The sequence below is a fragment of the Gastrolobium bilobum genome, unplaced genomic scaffold (genome assembly GCF_033153095.1).
Source record: "Gastrolobium bilobum isolate Gb01-03AN ecotype WA unplaced genomic scaffold, APGP_CSIRO_Gbil_v1 utg2614, whole genome shotgun sequence".
NCBI classification, from domain to species: domain Eukaryota; kingdom Viridiplantae; phylum Streptophyta; class Magnoliopsida; order Fabales; family Fabaceae; genus Gastrolobium; species Gastrolobium bilobum.
Window position 1 is genome coordinate 11,692 of NW_026895962.1, and position 15,123 is coordinate 26,814.

The 15,123-nt window shown below is 33.6% G+C and overlaps 2 protein-coding genes and 1 pseudogene across 2 annotated transcripts; 1 reads left to right on the forward strand and 2 right to left on the reverse strand.

Annotated features, from left to right (window-relative positions):
- The first annotated feature begins 909 nt into the window (after nt 1–909).
- On the forward strand, nt 910–6,127 carry LOC133296994 (L-ascorbate oxidase-like). Its single transcript, XM_061496041.1, has 5 exons — nt 910–1,167; nt 1,441–1,533; nt 1,679–1,891; nt 3,061–3,255; nt 5,164–6,127. The coding sequence occupies exons 1-5, from the start codon at nt 910–912 to the stop codon at nt 6,124–6,126; spliced, it is 1,722 nt and encodes a 573-aa protein (XP_061352025.1). The 3' UTR covers nt 6,127.
- A 417-nt stretch (nt 6,128–6,544) lies between these two features.
- On the reverse strand, nt 6,545–9,857 carry LOC133296997 (protein TORNADO 1-like; annotated as a pseudogene).
- Nucleotides 9,858–11,298: 1,441 nt separating this feature from the next.
- On the reverse strand, nt 11,299–13,261 carry LOC133296979 (AP-1 complex subunit sigma-2-like). The gene is made up of 7 exons (XM_061496023.1): nt 13,199–13,261; nt 12,978–13,064; nt 12,281–12,372; nt 12,077–12,185; nt 11,952–11,987; nt 11,466–11,552; nt 11,299–11,370 (listed from the first exon to the last, which is right to left on the reverse strand). The coding sequence occupies exons 1-7, from the start codon at nt 13,259–13,261 to the stop codon at nt 11,299–11,301; spliced, it is 546 nt and encodes a 181-aa protein (XP_061352007.1).
- Nucleotides 13,262–15,123: the final 1,862 nt, after the last annotated feature.

Consider the following 15,123-nt stretch of genomic DNA (forward strand, 5'->3'; position numbering starts at 1 on the left):
TTCGTTCAAGGGATAAGATATTAATTTGTTTCCTTTAATTAGAACTCTTAAATTTCAGCCTTAGGAATGTAGAATAAAAAGTTAAATCTATAGGTAAAGGGGTAACGTTAACCTATTAAAGAGGGTAAAGTATTACCTAGCTAGAACTTTTTTGCTGAGTGATCTCTATTACTTTATTCTCAAGTACTGCTATTCTTTCACTGATAATCTCGCAAGCACCGATCTCGCAAGCACCGACGCACGCAAATTTTGAAAAATTGTGTGTGGGACACGTTCCGACACGTTTGGACACGCGGTCAACTCTCCGACACGTTTTTTGGACACACGGTCAACTTTTTTGAACACATTTTTTTTTTAATTTTAATTTTATTTTATTAACTAAATATAAAAAAATAATTTATAAATTAATTTTTTTCTATTATGAAATTTGACATGAAAAATTAACAAAGTATGAAAAATTATTTTTATTTATATTTATGTTATAAAATTTAAATATTTGATTGGTTATATGACTTATTATGGACTCTTATATGTATTAAATATAAATTATATTATATATATTAAAATTTTTATTTAATATCAAAACATATCCCAACGTGTTTAAATATGATATTTTTTAGAATTAACGTGACGACGTGTCGTGTCATGTCGTGTCGTGTCCGTGCATCATAGCTGTGAAGTTGACTAATATTTACTTACTCAACTTTTACGTACGTTCACATGTATATGGATACAGTAGATTGATCAAGTGTAACTCTAGCGCCTTTCTCTATATATACATGCCAACCTTGCTTGGCCACAATGCCATAATTTGTTGTGTGAGTTGTGACCAACAGCTTCTTCATATCAATCCTTCACAATTTATTCCTCCCCTTCAGGCCCTCCGAGAAAAAGCAACAACATATAATAATGAGCTTCAAAGCTCTTACCCTATGGTGCATTTGGTTAAGTTTGTTTCAGTTATCATTAGGAGCTGTGAGGCACTACAATTTTGAGGTGGAATACATGATCCGTGAACCTGATTGCATTGAACACGTTGTGATGGGAATCAATGGCCAATTTCCTGGCCCTACTATCGAAGCTGAAGTTGGAGACACCCTTGATATTGCACTCACCAACAAGCTCTCCACTGAGGGAACTGTTATTCATTGGCATGGAATTAGACAGGTTTTTTTTTTTTTTTTTTTGTACCCTTTTCTTTACACTAGTGAATGGATTATCTCATGTCACATGACTCCGTACGAGATAATTGTATTTGTCCATAGACAAATCAATGACTATTCTCTTGATTTGTCGATGGACGACTCATATCATATCACATGTGAGCATGTGACATGAGAGGATCTATTCTCATTCCAACACGAATATGATTAATTGATTAAGGTTTATTATATATGTCAACTTAAATGCATACATTTTTTTTGGGGTGTGTGTTTGCAGTATGGAACACCTTGGGCAGATGGAACTGCTTCCATTTCGCAGTGTGCTATAAACCCAGGAGAAACTTTTCATTACAGATTCACAGTTGACAGGGTAAACATATATAATTACATTTATGATCTCCTCATTTAGTTTCTGTGTTAATTGTTAATGTTTGTGTTATGCGCGCGTTTGATGATGGATTTGGTAACGGTAAGTTATTGTTACATTAATATACGTGGGTAAAAATATGGTGCAGCCCGGTACATACTTCTACCATGGGCACTATGGTATGCAGAGAGCAGCAGGACTATATGGTTCTCTGATAGTGAATTTACCAAAGGGACAAAAGGAACCATTCCATTATGATGGTGAGTTCAACCTTTTGCTAAGTGATTGGTGGCACAAAAGTACACATGAGCAAGAGGTTGGCCTCTCTTCCCAGCCATTCAAATGGATTAATGAACCTCAGGTAAATTTAACATTAACACATATATGTATGATTCTTTTCCATCTTTTCTTCTTTTAAGTGTTACGGGGTGTTTGACACGGGGATTTTATTTTGTTGCCTAGTAAAGTGGGGATGGGATTGAAAGGAGACCATGTTTGGTAGAGGTTTGTAAAAAATTTGCCTAACAAACTTATTTGCATGAGTACGTGATTTGTGTGTAAAATTGAAGGCAGAATACCACCCTCTTGATGCTATTCTGATTTTGTCGGCAAACAAAAAATTTGTATGCGAAAATATGGACAAAAATATCTCTCAAGGGTTACTTTTGTAATTTTAACCCATTTTTCTTGCAATATCTTATTTTCAACCAAATATAGATTCAGGAAACTTAAATCAGTTTTTCTTATAATATTTTGGCCTACCAAATATTTTTTTTTTAACTTTCTCAAAAAAACTACTTTCCCACCATGCATATTTTCAGTAATTGTAATTTTCTAGTAAATTTTTTTTTCTCCTCTATCAAATGCTTCTTCTTTACATGCAGCACATGTAACTTGGTACATTTTTTTTCTAAAAGTGAAAATTTTAAATCCAACTTATATTTTTATCTAAGTTTCAAAATGTTTACTTTTTTAGGCACCCAAAATTTGTTCCTTACAATGGACGAGCTAGGTATACAGTAGTGAAAGAGAACATCATATGTCAGCTTTATGTACCTATCTATCTCCCACATGGCCACATGTGATATAATTAGAATAGAAGTACAAAATGGAATATTTTGATTGTATGGATCCAAATTTATTGCAGATCAGAATCTAACTAGATGCCAAAAAAGCCAATTAGAAATAGTATGCATGGCACTCTCCCTCAAGTGGTATTGGAATTTTTCAATAGGAGTATAAAACTTCTCCACAACATTTTCCCCCTATCTTGCAAAATTTGGTTCAATTTTAAACCAGAAATATGTTCCCGTAATAAGTAAGGAATTTCTATAATAAGAAAGTTATTGTATTAGATTCATTTTTTTTTTTTTTAACTAATGTCTATGGTGATGTTTATGTTACATGCATGCCTACATATCTTTCATAAACAATAAGCAGTACTGGTATCTTAATTTTTGTTCCCTCTATATTTTTTTTTTCCTGTATACGATTTGATTTTCTGAACTTCTGAACATTTCACTTTTTCAGTCTTTGCTGATTAATGGAAGAGGACAATACAATTGTTCTATGGCAGCTAATGTTATCAACACCACTCTACCCAAATGCAAGTTTGGAGGTGGTGAACAATGTGCACCACAGATTCTCCATGTTGATCCAAACAAGACTTACAGGATCAGAATTGCCAGCTCCACTTCCTTAGCTTCTCTCAATTTGGCCATTGGGGTAAGTTATCTATTATACTATATAAGGAGATGGTAGCATCTCACTCTCTCTCTCTCTTTTTTTTTTTTTTTTTTTTTAACACTTTACTAGGCTCCATTAGTGTGCGGTGTGCCCATGCTGTGTGTGTCATTGAATTTTTGTTGAGGTTTTTGGGAGTCTCATTTTGAAAAAATATATATTTATATTTAGGGTAAATTAGATTGTTGTTTTCTTAGGGATGCTTAAAAGATAAAATTGAATTACAACATAATTCAATTTAATATAAATAAATATTTCTATTTCTGATGCAGAAAAATTTTCTCTACTATACTCACATAAAAGTGAGATCTAGAGAAATTTTTTTATAACAAATACAAAATATTAAACCGTTTAGCGATATTGAACAATTATGAATAAAACTTCCGTGGGCATTTTTGGTCCCAATGTGACTATCACAAATAGCGAATTTTTAATATTTATTATTGACTTTGAGATTTTAAAGATTTTTAAAAACTAAGTACCGGCTATAAAACTTTACTTAAAAGATTTATTTTGTCTTCTAAAATTTTAAGGTAAAAAATTCAACTTAAAGCAGTTAATTGGGCTAAGTTCGAGTCTAAAAAATTAACCTGATATATTTTTGAGTCGGGTTCTTTCATGTTATCTCAAAAATTAACTTAACCTGATATATTTTAGAATATTTTAAAATCTATTTTTTTTTTTTTGATAACAAAAATCTATTTTTTTAACTAATGAATGATTAGTGATCAAATTTATTGACTTAAGTTAATATCTTCTTATACAATGTGATGAATACCAATAATTAAGAAAAAACACATTAGGTATGAAGTGACTCCCATGTACGTGGAAAATGCCAGATAGATAAGATATGGGAAAAGTGTCTATCATTTAAAATTACACAACTTACATCCTTTCACTCTCACAAAGAGGCGGGACCCACACCTTTATTTTTTTTGTCAACTCTCTCTCCTACTTTATCTATCTCTTTCTCTCTCTTAAAATGACACAACTTTATATCCTTTAAAATTATACACACTTTTCCCATAAGATATAACGGAAAAGATAGGACAATTATCACTGAAAAGACGATAGATTGGTCAGAGTATATACACGTGAAGAACAGAACAAAAAAGGTTCTGGCCTTTTCTAAATGGTCCATAGTCATGGGCTCATAGCTCTAGGAAGATTGCATGGATTGGTTTTAGAACCCCTGTACATGGATTTTTCAAAAACAAATGATCTTCTATATATTTTTGTTAGTAAATAGTATTTTTGGTTTCTGACAATATTTACAAAAAATTTTTTAGTCCCTGAAAATAAAAAAGGATCAAATTGGTTTCTAATAGTATGTAAAAAGGGCCACGTTAGTGACGGAGGAGTTGACATAAGGACTAATGTGGCCCTTTTTTCATAATTTTAGAGACCAATTTGGTCCTTTTTTATTGTCAGGGACTAAAAAAGATTTCGTAGATATTTCCAGGACCAAAAATGATGTTTACTCTATTTTTGTTTGGGTTTAAATATTTTGATAAAATTATTTTTTATGTACACATGAAAGTATGTGAGGTTCTTATATATATTTTTTCTTTACATAGGTCTTACAGATTTGAATATGTGTAAGAGATAAATAATTTTATATATCTTTGAATCATTATTCTTTTCGGGATAGGTTATACTTATTACCTCTTCTTCTTAATTATTACCTCTTATTATCAAATCTTAACCGTTGATTTTCGCGAATCTAATGATTATAATGTATTGAAAATTAATAATTAATTAATAAGTATGACTCAATAAATTAATCAACAGTTAAAATTTAGTAGTAAGAGGTAGTAACTATAACTTTTCCCTTCTTTTATATATAACTTGGTTTAATTATTTATTTCCACCCATTTTTTGTGCTTCTAGAATCACAAAATGGTGGTGGTGGAAGCTGATGGAAACTACGTTCAGCCATTTGTGGTAGATGACATAGACATATACTCTGGGGAGAGTTACTCAGTGCTCATTACCACAGATCAAGACACAAAGAAAAATTATTGGATTTCAGTTGGTGTTAGAGGAAGAAAACCCAACACCCCACAAGCCCTAACCATTCTAAACTACAAAACAATCTCTGCCTCAGTTTTTCCTACTTCACCACCCCCAATAACACCTCAATGGGATGATTACAATCATAGTAAATCATTCTCTCAGAAAATTCTTGCCCTAATGGGAACCCCACAACCTCCAAAATACTATGACCGTAGGGTTCTCCTTCTCAACACACAAAACCTAGTTGATGGATACACCAAATGGGCCATTAACAATGTCTCCTTAACATTACCATCAACTCCTTACTTAGGTTCCATTAAGTTTAAACTCAATGGTGCATTTGATCAAAATAGTCCCCCTGAGAACTTCTCGGCAGATTATGACATCTTGAACCCCCCTATGAACCCTAATTCAAATATTGGGAGTGGGGTTTATACCTTTCAGTTGAACCAGGTTGTTGATGTGATACTCCAAAATGCCAATGTATTAAAAGGGAAAAATAGTGAAATTCATCCTTGGCATTTGCATGGCCATGATTTCTGGGTTTTGGGCTATGGAGATGGGAAATTCGAACCGGGTGATGAGGAGACTAAATTCAACTTGAAAAACCCACCATTGAGGAACACTGCAGTTATCTTCCCTTATGGATGGACTGCTTTAAGGTTTAAGGCAGATAACCCTGGAGTTTGGGCATTCCATTGTCATATTGAACCTCATTTGCATATGGGAATGGGTGTGGTTTTTGCTGAGGCCGTTCAAAATGTGAAAGGAATACCTAGAGATGCTATAGCATGTGGCCTTACCAGAAAGATGTTCTTGAACAACAAACACAACTGAGAATAGCTAGCCACCCTTATTTGTCCTTGTAATTTGTCAAGTTTACCTTTCTCTTCTGTGTCTTCTTCCCTTTATCATTCTGTTGGTGTTATCATGTTATGTTTGTATTGTGGGATTAGTTCTGTTGTCGACTACCTCACAAAGTGTACGTAGACATGTTTCCTTTCTGTTGTATTTGTTTTCTTTGCAAATCTGTGTAAGTTGTTAAATAATTAGTGAGAAATGTGTTGAGTGGATATATGTATTAATGAACTTGTTAAATTTACATGCTCATGGTAAGTGTTACACCTAGTTATACTAATGGTTGTTCTAGTTGAGTAGTGTCATTTGCATGTGGGGTTTAAAATGACCAAGAAGGAAATTAAAATTACGAGTGAGTTATGATGTGAGATTTAAATACTTTATATGAGATTATAAGTTAGAATCTTATAAAATAGAAAAGGAAAATGGCAACGATTATTGAGAATACGGAATTATCAGTTTGAACCAATAGCAGTGAATTTGGATCTGATGGATCTTGCTCATAACAAAGTTCAAGTTTTAGCATCATGCTCACAAGGTCCCTAGCATCTAAGTTCTCAAACACCTTTGAACCCATATATACGAGGAATTGGGCTTTGTAAACTTCCACTTAAGATTTTCTCCAGTTCGTTCTTGCTAATAAATCCACCGTTTTCTGAGGAGTGTTGTCGTTTTCTAGCATTTAATTTTATGAGCTGACCTAGCTAGGGCTTCACCACAAAACCACTCACAATCTAAAATCAGAAACCCCAGCTCATCAAAATAAATCACCTCACCAATTTGATGAAGACAAGTAGCAATAGCTATTCTCTGCATTTCCACCACCTCTTTATTATCATGTCTTGATCGAATTCTCAGAGATGGAACTTTTACTTGGCATATAGTTCACCAATCTCCTTCCACTTCATTGCTGGTTTGTTGTAATTCTCTGATCTCCAGTCTGATAAAAGCTGTATGAGATCATTGCAAAGTTGATAAACTCGCGGTACTCTTTGGAGAATTGTCTTGCATGTCTTTCGGATGTGATGAGTGGGTTTACTAACTGATGCTGATGATCTTGCATCAACTGTGAATACAGTAGGGTAGAAATCAACAAAGCCTTGGAACTTGTCTCTCAGTCTCTGAAGTACTGAATCTACAGTGTGCTGCAAGTTTTGTAATTGTTGGTTGATTTTATCAGTGTGTGTTAGAACAACAGCAACACTTGGTAGCAACATGAAGCACCGATACTCTTTAAATTTTTTTCCAACGTATCGGATACGCGTATCGAAAACGTATCGGATACGTATTGTTTAATAATTGACATCCTGTATCATCGAGAACGTATCGAAAATGCCGTATCGGTGCTTCATAAGCATGCATTGTTGTATTGCTCTTTTGGAGTTTGAAACTATGAACCTGAGCCAATATTGCAGGTCCTCTACTATCTCTTTTGTGCTTTTTGGTTCTTTGTTACTTGGCTTCCTGAATAAACTTGATATGATATATAATGAAAAGTGATGCACTCCCATGAACTGGGAACATGAGATCATGGAGGGAGAAAAACTCATGCTGACCAGCAAGATTCCATATATATTGAAATTTTTGTATCCTCATCCTTGAAAGTTTTTATCTTCATCCCTACTGTTTTGACAGCCTGCTCCTCTGGATTCACTATTGTTCTGACTTGATCCAAGTAGGGAAGTGCCCCAGCTGAGAAATTTTGTGATATTGAAATGACAGAGTGTGGTTTTGCCTGAAATTATGAATTTAAACTATGATTCAAGTATATTTGCTATTAGCTTGTTTTTATATGAAAAAATAAAGCTTAATTTAGTTTCATGAATTTGTTTCATTTATAGTTTTGAAATGTTGTTTCAAGAAATTAATCAATAATGAAACATCCAAGGTAAATAATTTTATGAGTGAAGTACTTTTCACGTCCTCCAAAAAAATGAGGGGGCCATTCTAATTTCTTAGAAAAAAAAAGTCGATTTGTGATTTCTCTGAAATTCAAAGTAGATCCAATTAGTCGAAAGCGTGATCCTTCTGAAATTCAAAGAAGACTCACTTGATTCTTCAAAAGGATTAACATGAGTCTATTTTTAATTTTACAGGGACCACGAGTCGACATTTTTTCTGAGCGATTAAATTGGAGTTCATGATATGATATTTGTTGAGGACTCAAAAGCTATTTACTTCAATTTTATTCAACCTTTCCTGCTCATTCTTGCCCACAAAAGAAAACTCTGCATCTCTTGGGTTCTGATAGTGGAATGTCCTTGAGCAAATCCATTTCTGGTTCAGTCTGGCCCAATCTTTGATAAATTCCCAGTCTTTCCAGAATTGTGTAGAAGTGTTCCGGAAAGATCAATATCTTCAATCCAAGGATTCATATGTAGTGTCTCCAGAATTGCCTGCAGCAATGTCTCTCCATGCACACCTTTGCATCCTTGCAAAGATAAGCATTTCAAGCTAGCATTCTTCTCCAAGCTCTTGAAGATTTTAACAAAGTCATCTGATCTCAAACTCTCATCATCATGTATCCCCAACTGCCTCACTGTCTCATTGGTTATTAGGAACTGCGAAAGAGCTGCTAGACCATCCCTTCCTATTCTTGTTCTCCCTCCTCCAAAAGTAACATACTTCAAAGTAATGTTGGCTTGCATTTGTAGTGCTGAAAATCTACTCAAAGGGCATAGTAGATGCTCCACACCTACCCCACTGAACCAATTTCCAGTTAGATGTAAGGTCTGTAGACTATGATTCTTAAAGAGTCCAGCTGCAATGTACGCAATGCCCTTGTGTTTACCACACCTAATCCACTCAAAGGGCATGTTCTAGACAAGTTAAACTCTTTAAGGGTCTGGTTTTGTTCTAAAACCCATATAAATTCCTTAGTACACCGGGACTTCAGCTTCACTCCTCTCATGTCAAGGGACTTGACTGTTATTCCTAAGAATCAAGCAACCCTACAAGTACCTGAGAGGTTAAGCTTGTAAAGTCTAAGTGTGCTATTCTCAGGTACAAACTCAAACCACCTTGGAACTTTTTTCCCCATTTTCTCCACTCCAAACATGAACTTCCATAGTCCTATTCCTTGCCAAAACTGCAGATATAAGAGGGGTAGCTGTAATGACATTTGAGTCAAAAATTGTCAACAATTTAAGAGTTGGGTTAACCTCAATCATCTTGGAGATTGAAGTTCCTCAGCACCTCTTGATCCTGTAGAATCTTCCCATATCTGCAGCTCCTCCAAACTGTGATTAACAATAAGAGCAGAAGCAATGAGTCCAGCTCCAACAGACCCTTTTCCTGATTCTGAAAGCATAATCTCTTTTATCACTTTATTTGCCTTCAGAATGTCTGAAAATTCTGATGGGCTTTTCCCATTGAACTTGTTTCTTCTAAAAACAACTTGCTGCATATTTTGGTTATTCCCCTGCAAGATGCCAAGGTTTCTCCAGTTGTGATTCCCATTCAACTCGGTGGAACTCCAAGTTTCTCAAGGTGGATTTGGTGCTCTTGGTTGCTGATAGTGTTGTCAAGAGGTTGGAGAAGTATGGAAGATTGTCCTTGGAAATGTTTATGTTTATGGAGTTGTCTGTTTCTTGGTAACAACCTGAAGTTGGTTGGGAAAGGTAGAAGGAAATGCTGTGTAGATTTAGGCCTTCTGATTTGATTGCTTGCAGAGCCCATTGTAGTTCTTTCAGGTTCTGGTTTGATGCCATCACTTCAGAAGCTCTTTCAAAGTTGCAGAAACTTGTTGTGTTTACCATAACATCAACAAAGTATAGTTTGGAATTGAACTGTGTTTTTTTACTAAGACAATGTACAAATGTTTGACAGTGTTTGTATTCCAGTGACTTTGTAATAAGAATTGTTTGAGCCACCTTGCTATATTCTTAACTTGTCATGATGGTGTCACTTCGAGCAAAAAAGAAAAATGTTCTCACCGGTATTGATTCTTCACGTATCTTAGCTATTTCCTTCTCATTTTAAGTACTTTCATTACCATGAGTGAACCTTCCTCTCAAGGTTCAACACTTGGCAATCAGAAAAATATTTATCAAGCAAACCAAACACTTTTGGTGGAATTCTTAGGAATCACACCCCAAAAACGGAAATTGTGAACTAACATATATAAGAATGTCTTTGATGTGGAAAGCACGCCAAAGAACTTTTCACTAGATTACAATACATGAACCAGGTCATTGATGTATGTGGTACTCCGAAATGCTAATGCATGACATGGAAAAAAAGAAGAAGTGAAATATCACCGTTGGCATTTGCATGGCCATGATTTATAGTTTTAACCCAACCATTAAGGAACATTGCTATTATCTTCATTTGTGTACAAACTGCTTTCAGTTTTAAGGTGACCTGGAATTTGGACTTTTCTTTGTCACATTAAGTCTCTCTCATATTCTACCTTTTGGGTACGAAAAGTAGACGCCATCTCTTCCTCGCTTGTGTACTTTTCCGTCACAATAGTGTAAGTAACAAACTAATTTATGAAAATTGAACAAAAATTGCTTTGTTGGCATTGCCCATTTATATGACTATGTTATTCCAATTGGTAGTGCTTCCTGTGCAATAACACCTTGCACAGTGTCATGGATCAACATGTATCCAAAAAAGAGAATACAGAGGTTACATCGATTATTGTCTATAAAGCAGTTCAATTTATTTCTGCAGTGTCCTAATTTAGAGCTATGGTGGGCTCAATCACAACCACCAATTATGGGCTATAGCGTTTCATCAAATAGAGCAACAAGGTAGGGCCCAATAGACCACTAAAACACAGCAATGCAGATAAATACGTGTAGGTATCATCTTGGGAAATTGAATTTGTTCACTATTCTTGTAAGGCAATGCTATACAGTATACTATAAAGCATTAAATGCTATCATTATCTTCATAACATAATTAATCATAGTGATGAACAGAACAAATTTTCAATCTCAAAAATAATAACAACCAAATCTTATTTCACCAGGTCTAGTCGGCTAAATGAATTAATCTGTGCCTTAAGGTTCTTTTAAAAATCAAATTTCTAATAAAACCATTTATTATAGAGTTTTTTTTTTAGTGATTTGCAGAGAACAAATTTTCACCAGGATGAAAAAGATTTGCAGCCTATGTAACATAATTCAATCCTTGGTGACACTCTTATTTGGTTGCTTGCGCAATTATATGACTCAATGAACTTTGCTCCTCTTTTGCAACTTCCACTAAATCCTCCTGTAAATCATAAAATCAGAATTTTATCAAACACAAGGTTATTAAAACATGTGGGTGGTGAAAGGCTGGAAAGGGTCATTTGTAGTCACATATACCTGTGCAGCTATCAGTCTCAGAGTAGTTCTCTTGCTAGTCTCCTGCATCGCTCCAGCGAGCAAAATTTCATCCAATATATAATATGCCTACTAGGATCAAGCTCAAGTTTAACCATTGATACAAGATAAACACTGAAGAGTGAATAGCAGAGTTTTTCTTCCATCTTAGTTGATGGAATTTTAAATTTATAGTATACGTTAAAAAAAGCACAGACACTGTGATCGTGATTGATCACAAAGTATGCTGCAAACTGAAAGATTGTCCAAAGAGACCTGCGAGGGATCCTCCTCCTCAGTTTAATCAAAAGTCTGATCTGAGTCATCTCATTTACCACAGAAGCTTCATTATTTGAATATGACATTAGATTATGAGAACTAATATGTAATATCTTTGAGGGAATATCCGAAAATAGTTGAATGTGGAGATTTCAGATGCAAGTTTAATAATAATTTGAGAGAAAAGTGTTAAGAGAGGTGATGAACTACCTTATGGAAATTAAAGATTAAATCCAGCTCACAAACCTGACAAGTAGGAGAGAAACAAATTCAGGCTCTAAAATATGTATACAATTTATCAAGAACTTAAGAACTCAACAGTTTATGATACTCACACTTCCAAAATAGCGATCCAGTGTCTCAACATAGTGATGAATAATGGAGAGGGTCTCCAATTCATTGTCTTCCTGGTCATTGCACATGCAGAAGTACAGACTAGCATATCTGAACAAGAACCAAAACCAAGACACTCACGATTATAGTTCAATGCATTTTGTTAGCCAACAGAAGCAGAAATAAAGTGAAAACTCCTGACTCACCTTTTATAAACAACTTTGAATCCCCTCCACTCCACGAAATTGCAAAGCTTCGGGGCTCGAGAGATAATTATGCCACTTAATTCTCGAATTACCTTCCACAAAAAAAAAAGGAAAGAAAGAAAGAAAACAGAACAAGAAACAGATTAAGAAATATTGTATACACATAATTTGAGCAGAGGAGATCAATACGCAAATATGACAACATAACAAAAACTATAAGGATATGATCCCGTACATATATTTAACAAGTTTATAAATACAAAAACATTAACATCAAATATAAAAATATCAAGAGGTATATGAAATATAGCTAGTATATGTTAAAAAAAAATGATCCAAATTGATCAGTGTAAAAAATTTACATTCTTGATAACATGAAAAAAATATATCAAACAAGCGCAAAGTACAAAAAAAATATATAGCATAATGTATGTCCTAGGTGTTAGCTGTTTGATCATATCAAACAGATTCAATATACAATTTTTCTTTTAGTGTTTGTTTTTGGCTTGCTATCCTTCCAATATCTATAAGGCCAGATTCGTTGATTCTGGTGATTCAACATGCAATTACGGTGACAAAACGATGCTCCATGTGATGTGTACCGAATCACGATGCATGCAATTTCAATTACAATGATAATGTATGTCGGATTAAAATTTGACAATTCATATTGAATATTTGAATTAGAGACAGTTACCTTGGATCTTTCCTTCTGAGAATATGGTGAATACCATTTTGTGAGTCTCACTTTTCCTTGTCGACTGATGAGAAGCACAAAGTGAATCTGCAACCAAAAAGAATTATTATTATTATTTAAATAAAAAATAACAACAAAGTTCCATTTATAATATTCACATACGCATACATATGATCTACGAGTATCAGCTGAAACATATAATATATAGAGCAATTTGTGACCTCAGACACTTCATAATTGAGGTTAGGTTCATTGGAAGGAATCACATAATTATTTTGAAACATGTAACCTAAATGTCAATGGTAGAAGGATTAAAAAAAAAAGGGTGAATTGGGATCATAAAAAATGATGACAATGAAGAGGGAAATTTTTTACCATGGATGATTGATTATATTGATGGAGTTTGTGGGGAACACAGAAAAACTTTTGTGTGGATTGATGTTAAATTCGCTTCCACTTTTCGGAAAGGGACAGTCGTATCGTATCCTGCTTTGTAATCGCCTTAAATACTACAAAAAATCCTAACTTTTTTGTCAGGGTTGAGGGTCAAAATTAAACGCTCTTGTTTCATTAGTTTCACAAAAACAAAATGTGTGTCCACTGATCTTTAAAAGGAAATAAATTTTGAAATACATTTTTTTTTTTTTTTTTTTGGTAAACAAAATACATATTCTTTATCTTTTGAAAAATAATTTTTTTGGAATTTTAAGAATATTGCTTATCAATTTTCTCAAAATGTTTTAATTTTTTTTCTAATCCCAAACGACATAGTGTCGAATAGTAAAAGAGAATTTTTATACCTGTATATTATTTAGAAGTTGTTAGTAAGAAGTACTGTACAAATTCTTATTCGTCCTAACTATTATTTTTTTATTTTTTTGTGTTGGGATATTTTTGTTTATATATTTATGGGTTATATACTTCTTCTGTCAGTGCAGATGGGAAAAAGTACAACAACACTTATTTTCATCAGGATACGCGTTCGGATCCTGATGTGTTTTTTTTTTTTATGCCAGGATACGACCCCGTATCCTAGTGTTAATAATTTGCTGCAACTTTTCTCATCAGGAACGAAAGGAGAAGCGACGAACTCTATATATATATATATATATATATATATATATATATATATATATATTCTTCTAAACAGTGTTATATAATTGAACAACACAGGTAATAGACACGATTTTACAATCTTGCATATTATAAGAAGATGCTTCAAACATGGTCTTATATAAAACAATTTAGTGTGTGTCGTTCAAAAAGATACAAGTTGTGTTTTTTTTGTGACTTAAACAGAGTATGACCGGTACGGTCATACTCTGTGTGATTCTGAAAAGTTGAGCTGGGCCGCATGCATATATAAATTTTGTAGGGATAAAAAAATTATGGGAAAAGTATTTCTCCGGTCACTGGAAATAAAATTATTTTCAGTGAGTTTAAAACGACATCGTTCTGAGTTATAAGATTAAAAAATTATAATGATAAAGATTAATATAATCCTGCAATATATTATAATTATAAAAACATTTTGATTTTCGTCCGAAAATGACATTGTTTTGAGTTCACCAGAAATAACTTATCTCCAGAAGAAATTCTTTATCCAAAAGTTATATATAATAACCACATATAATATTTTGTAAAAGAAATAAACCACTCAGACAATATTTTAAATAAAGCGAGATGATTTTGATTATTTTTTTTATAAAATATATGACCCATAGATTATTTTTTGAACTAGTCGGGTTACCCATTTTGATATCAAAATCGGGTCTAGTAGAATTCGTTTTCACCGAATCCATTATATGATTGGTTTATTTTCTGACTCGAACCGAGAAAATAATCGATTCATCAGATTTTAAATCGACCGGGCCGATTTAAATCGAGTTGATAACGTTGTGGTGAATGCATGAATTGACTTAAATGTTTATAACATGCACAGTGCCCGGAAAAAGTATTGATCGTAAGATGTATGAGTGGTCCCATTAGAAAGCAATAACTTACGGATTTCTTAGCAACTTCATCGAGTCATTATAATTATAATTACAAATCAACTTCTAATTGTTTGCAAATCAAATCATGAAACATAAGAGAAAAAATAATGATAAATCAAACAATTTTCCTTATTTTTGTAATTATAATTATA

Coding starts and splice junctions, on each gene's coding strand:
- LOC133296979 (XM_061496023.1), bottom strand. CDS start 13,261: ATGTTTCAAAATAATTATGTGATTCCTTCCAATGAACCTAACCTCAAT. Junction 12,186..12,280: donor TTCAAAGTTGTTTATAAAAG/GTGAGTCAGGAG, acceptor GTTCTTGTTCAG/ATATGCTAGTCTGTACTTCT. Junction 11,553..11,951: donor TAATCTTTAATTTCCATAAG/GTAGTTCATCAC, acceptor TGATCCTAGTAG/GCATATTATATATTGGATGA.
- LOC133296994 (XM_061496041.1), top strand. CDS start 910: ATGAGCTTCAAAGCTCTTACCCTATGGTGCATTTGGTTAAGTTTGTTT. Junction 1,892..3,060: donor AATGGATTAATGAACCTCAG/GTAAATTTAACA, acceptor TCACTTTTTCAG/TCTTTGCTGATTAATGGAAG. Junction 3,256..5,163: donor CTCTCAATTTGGCCATTGGG/GTAAGTTATCTA, acceptor TTGTGCTTCTAG/AATCACAAAATGGTGGTGGT.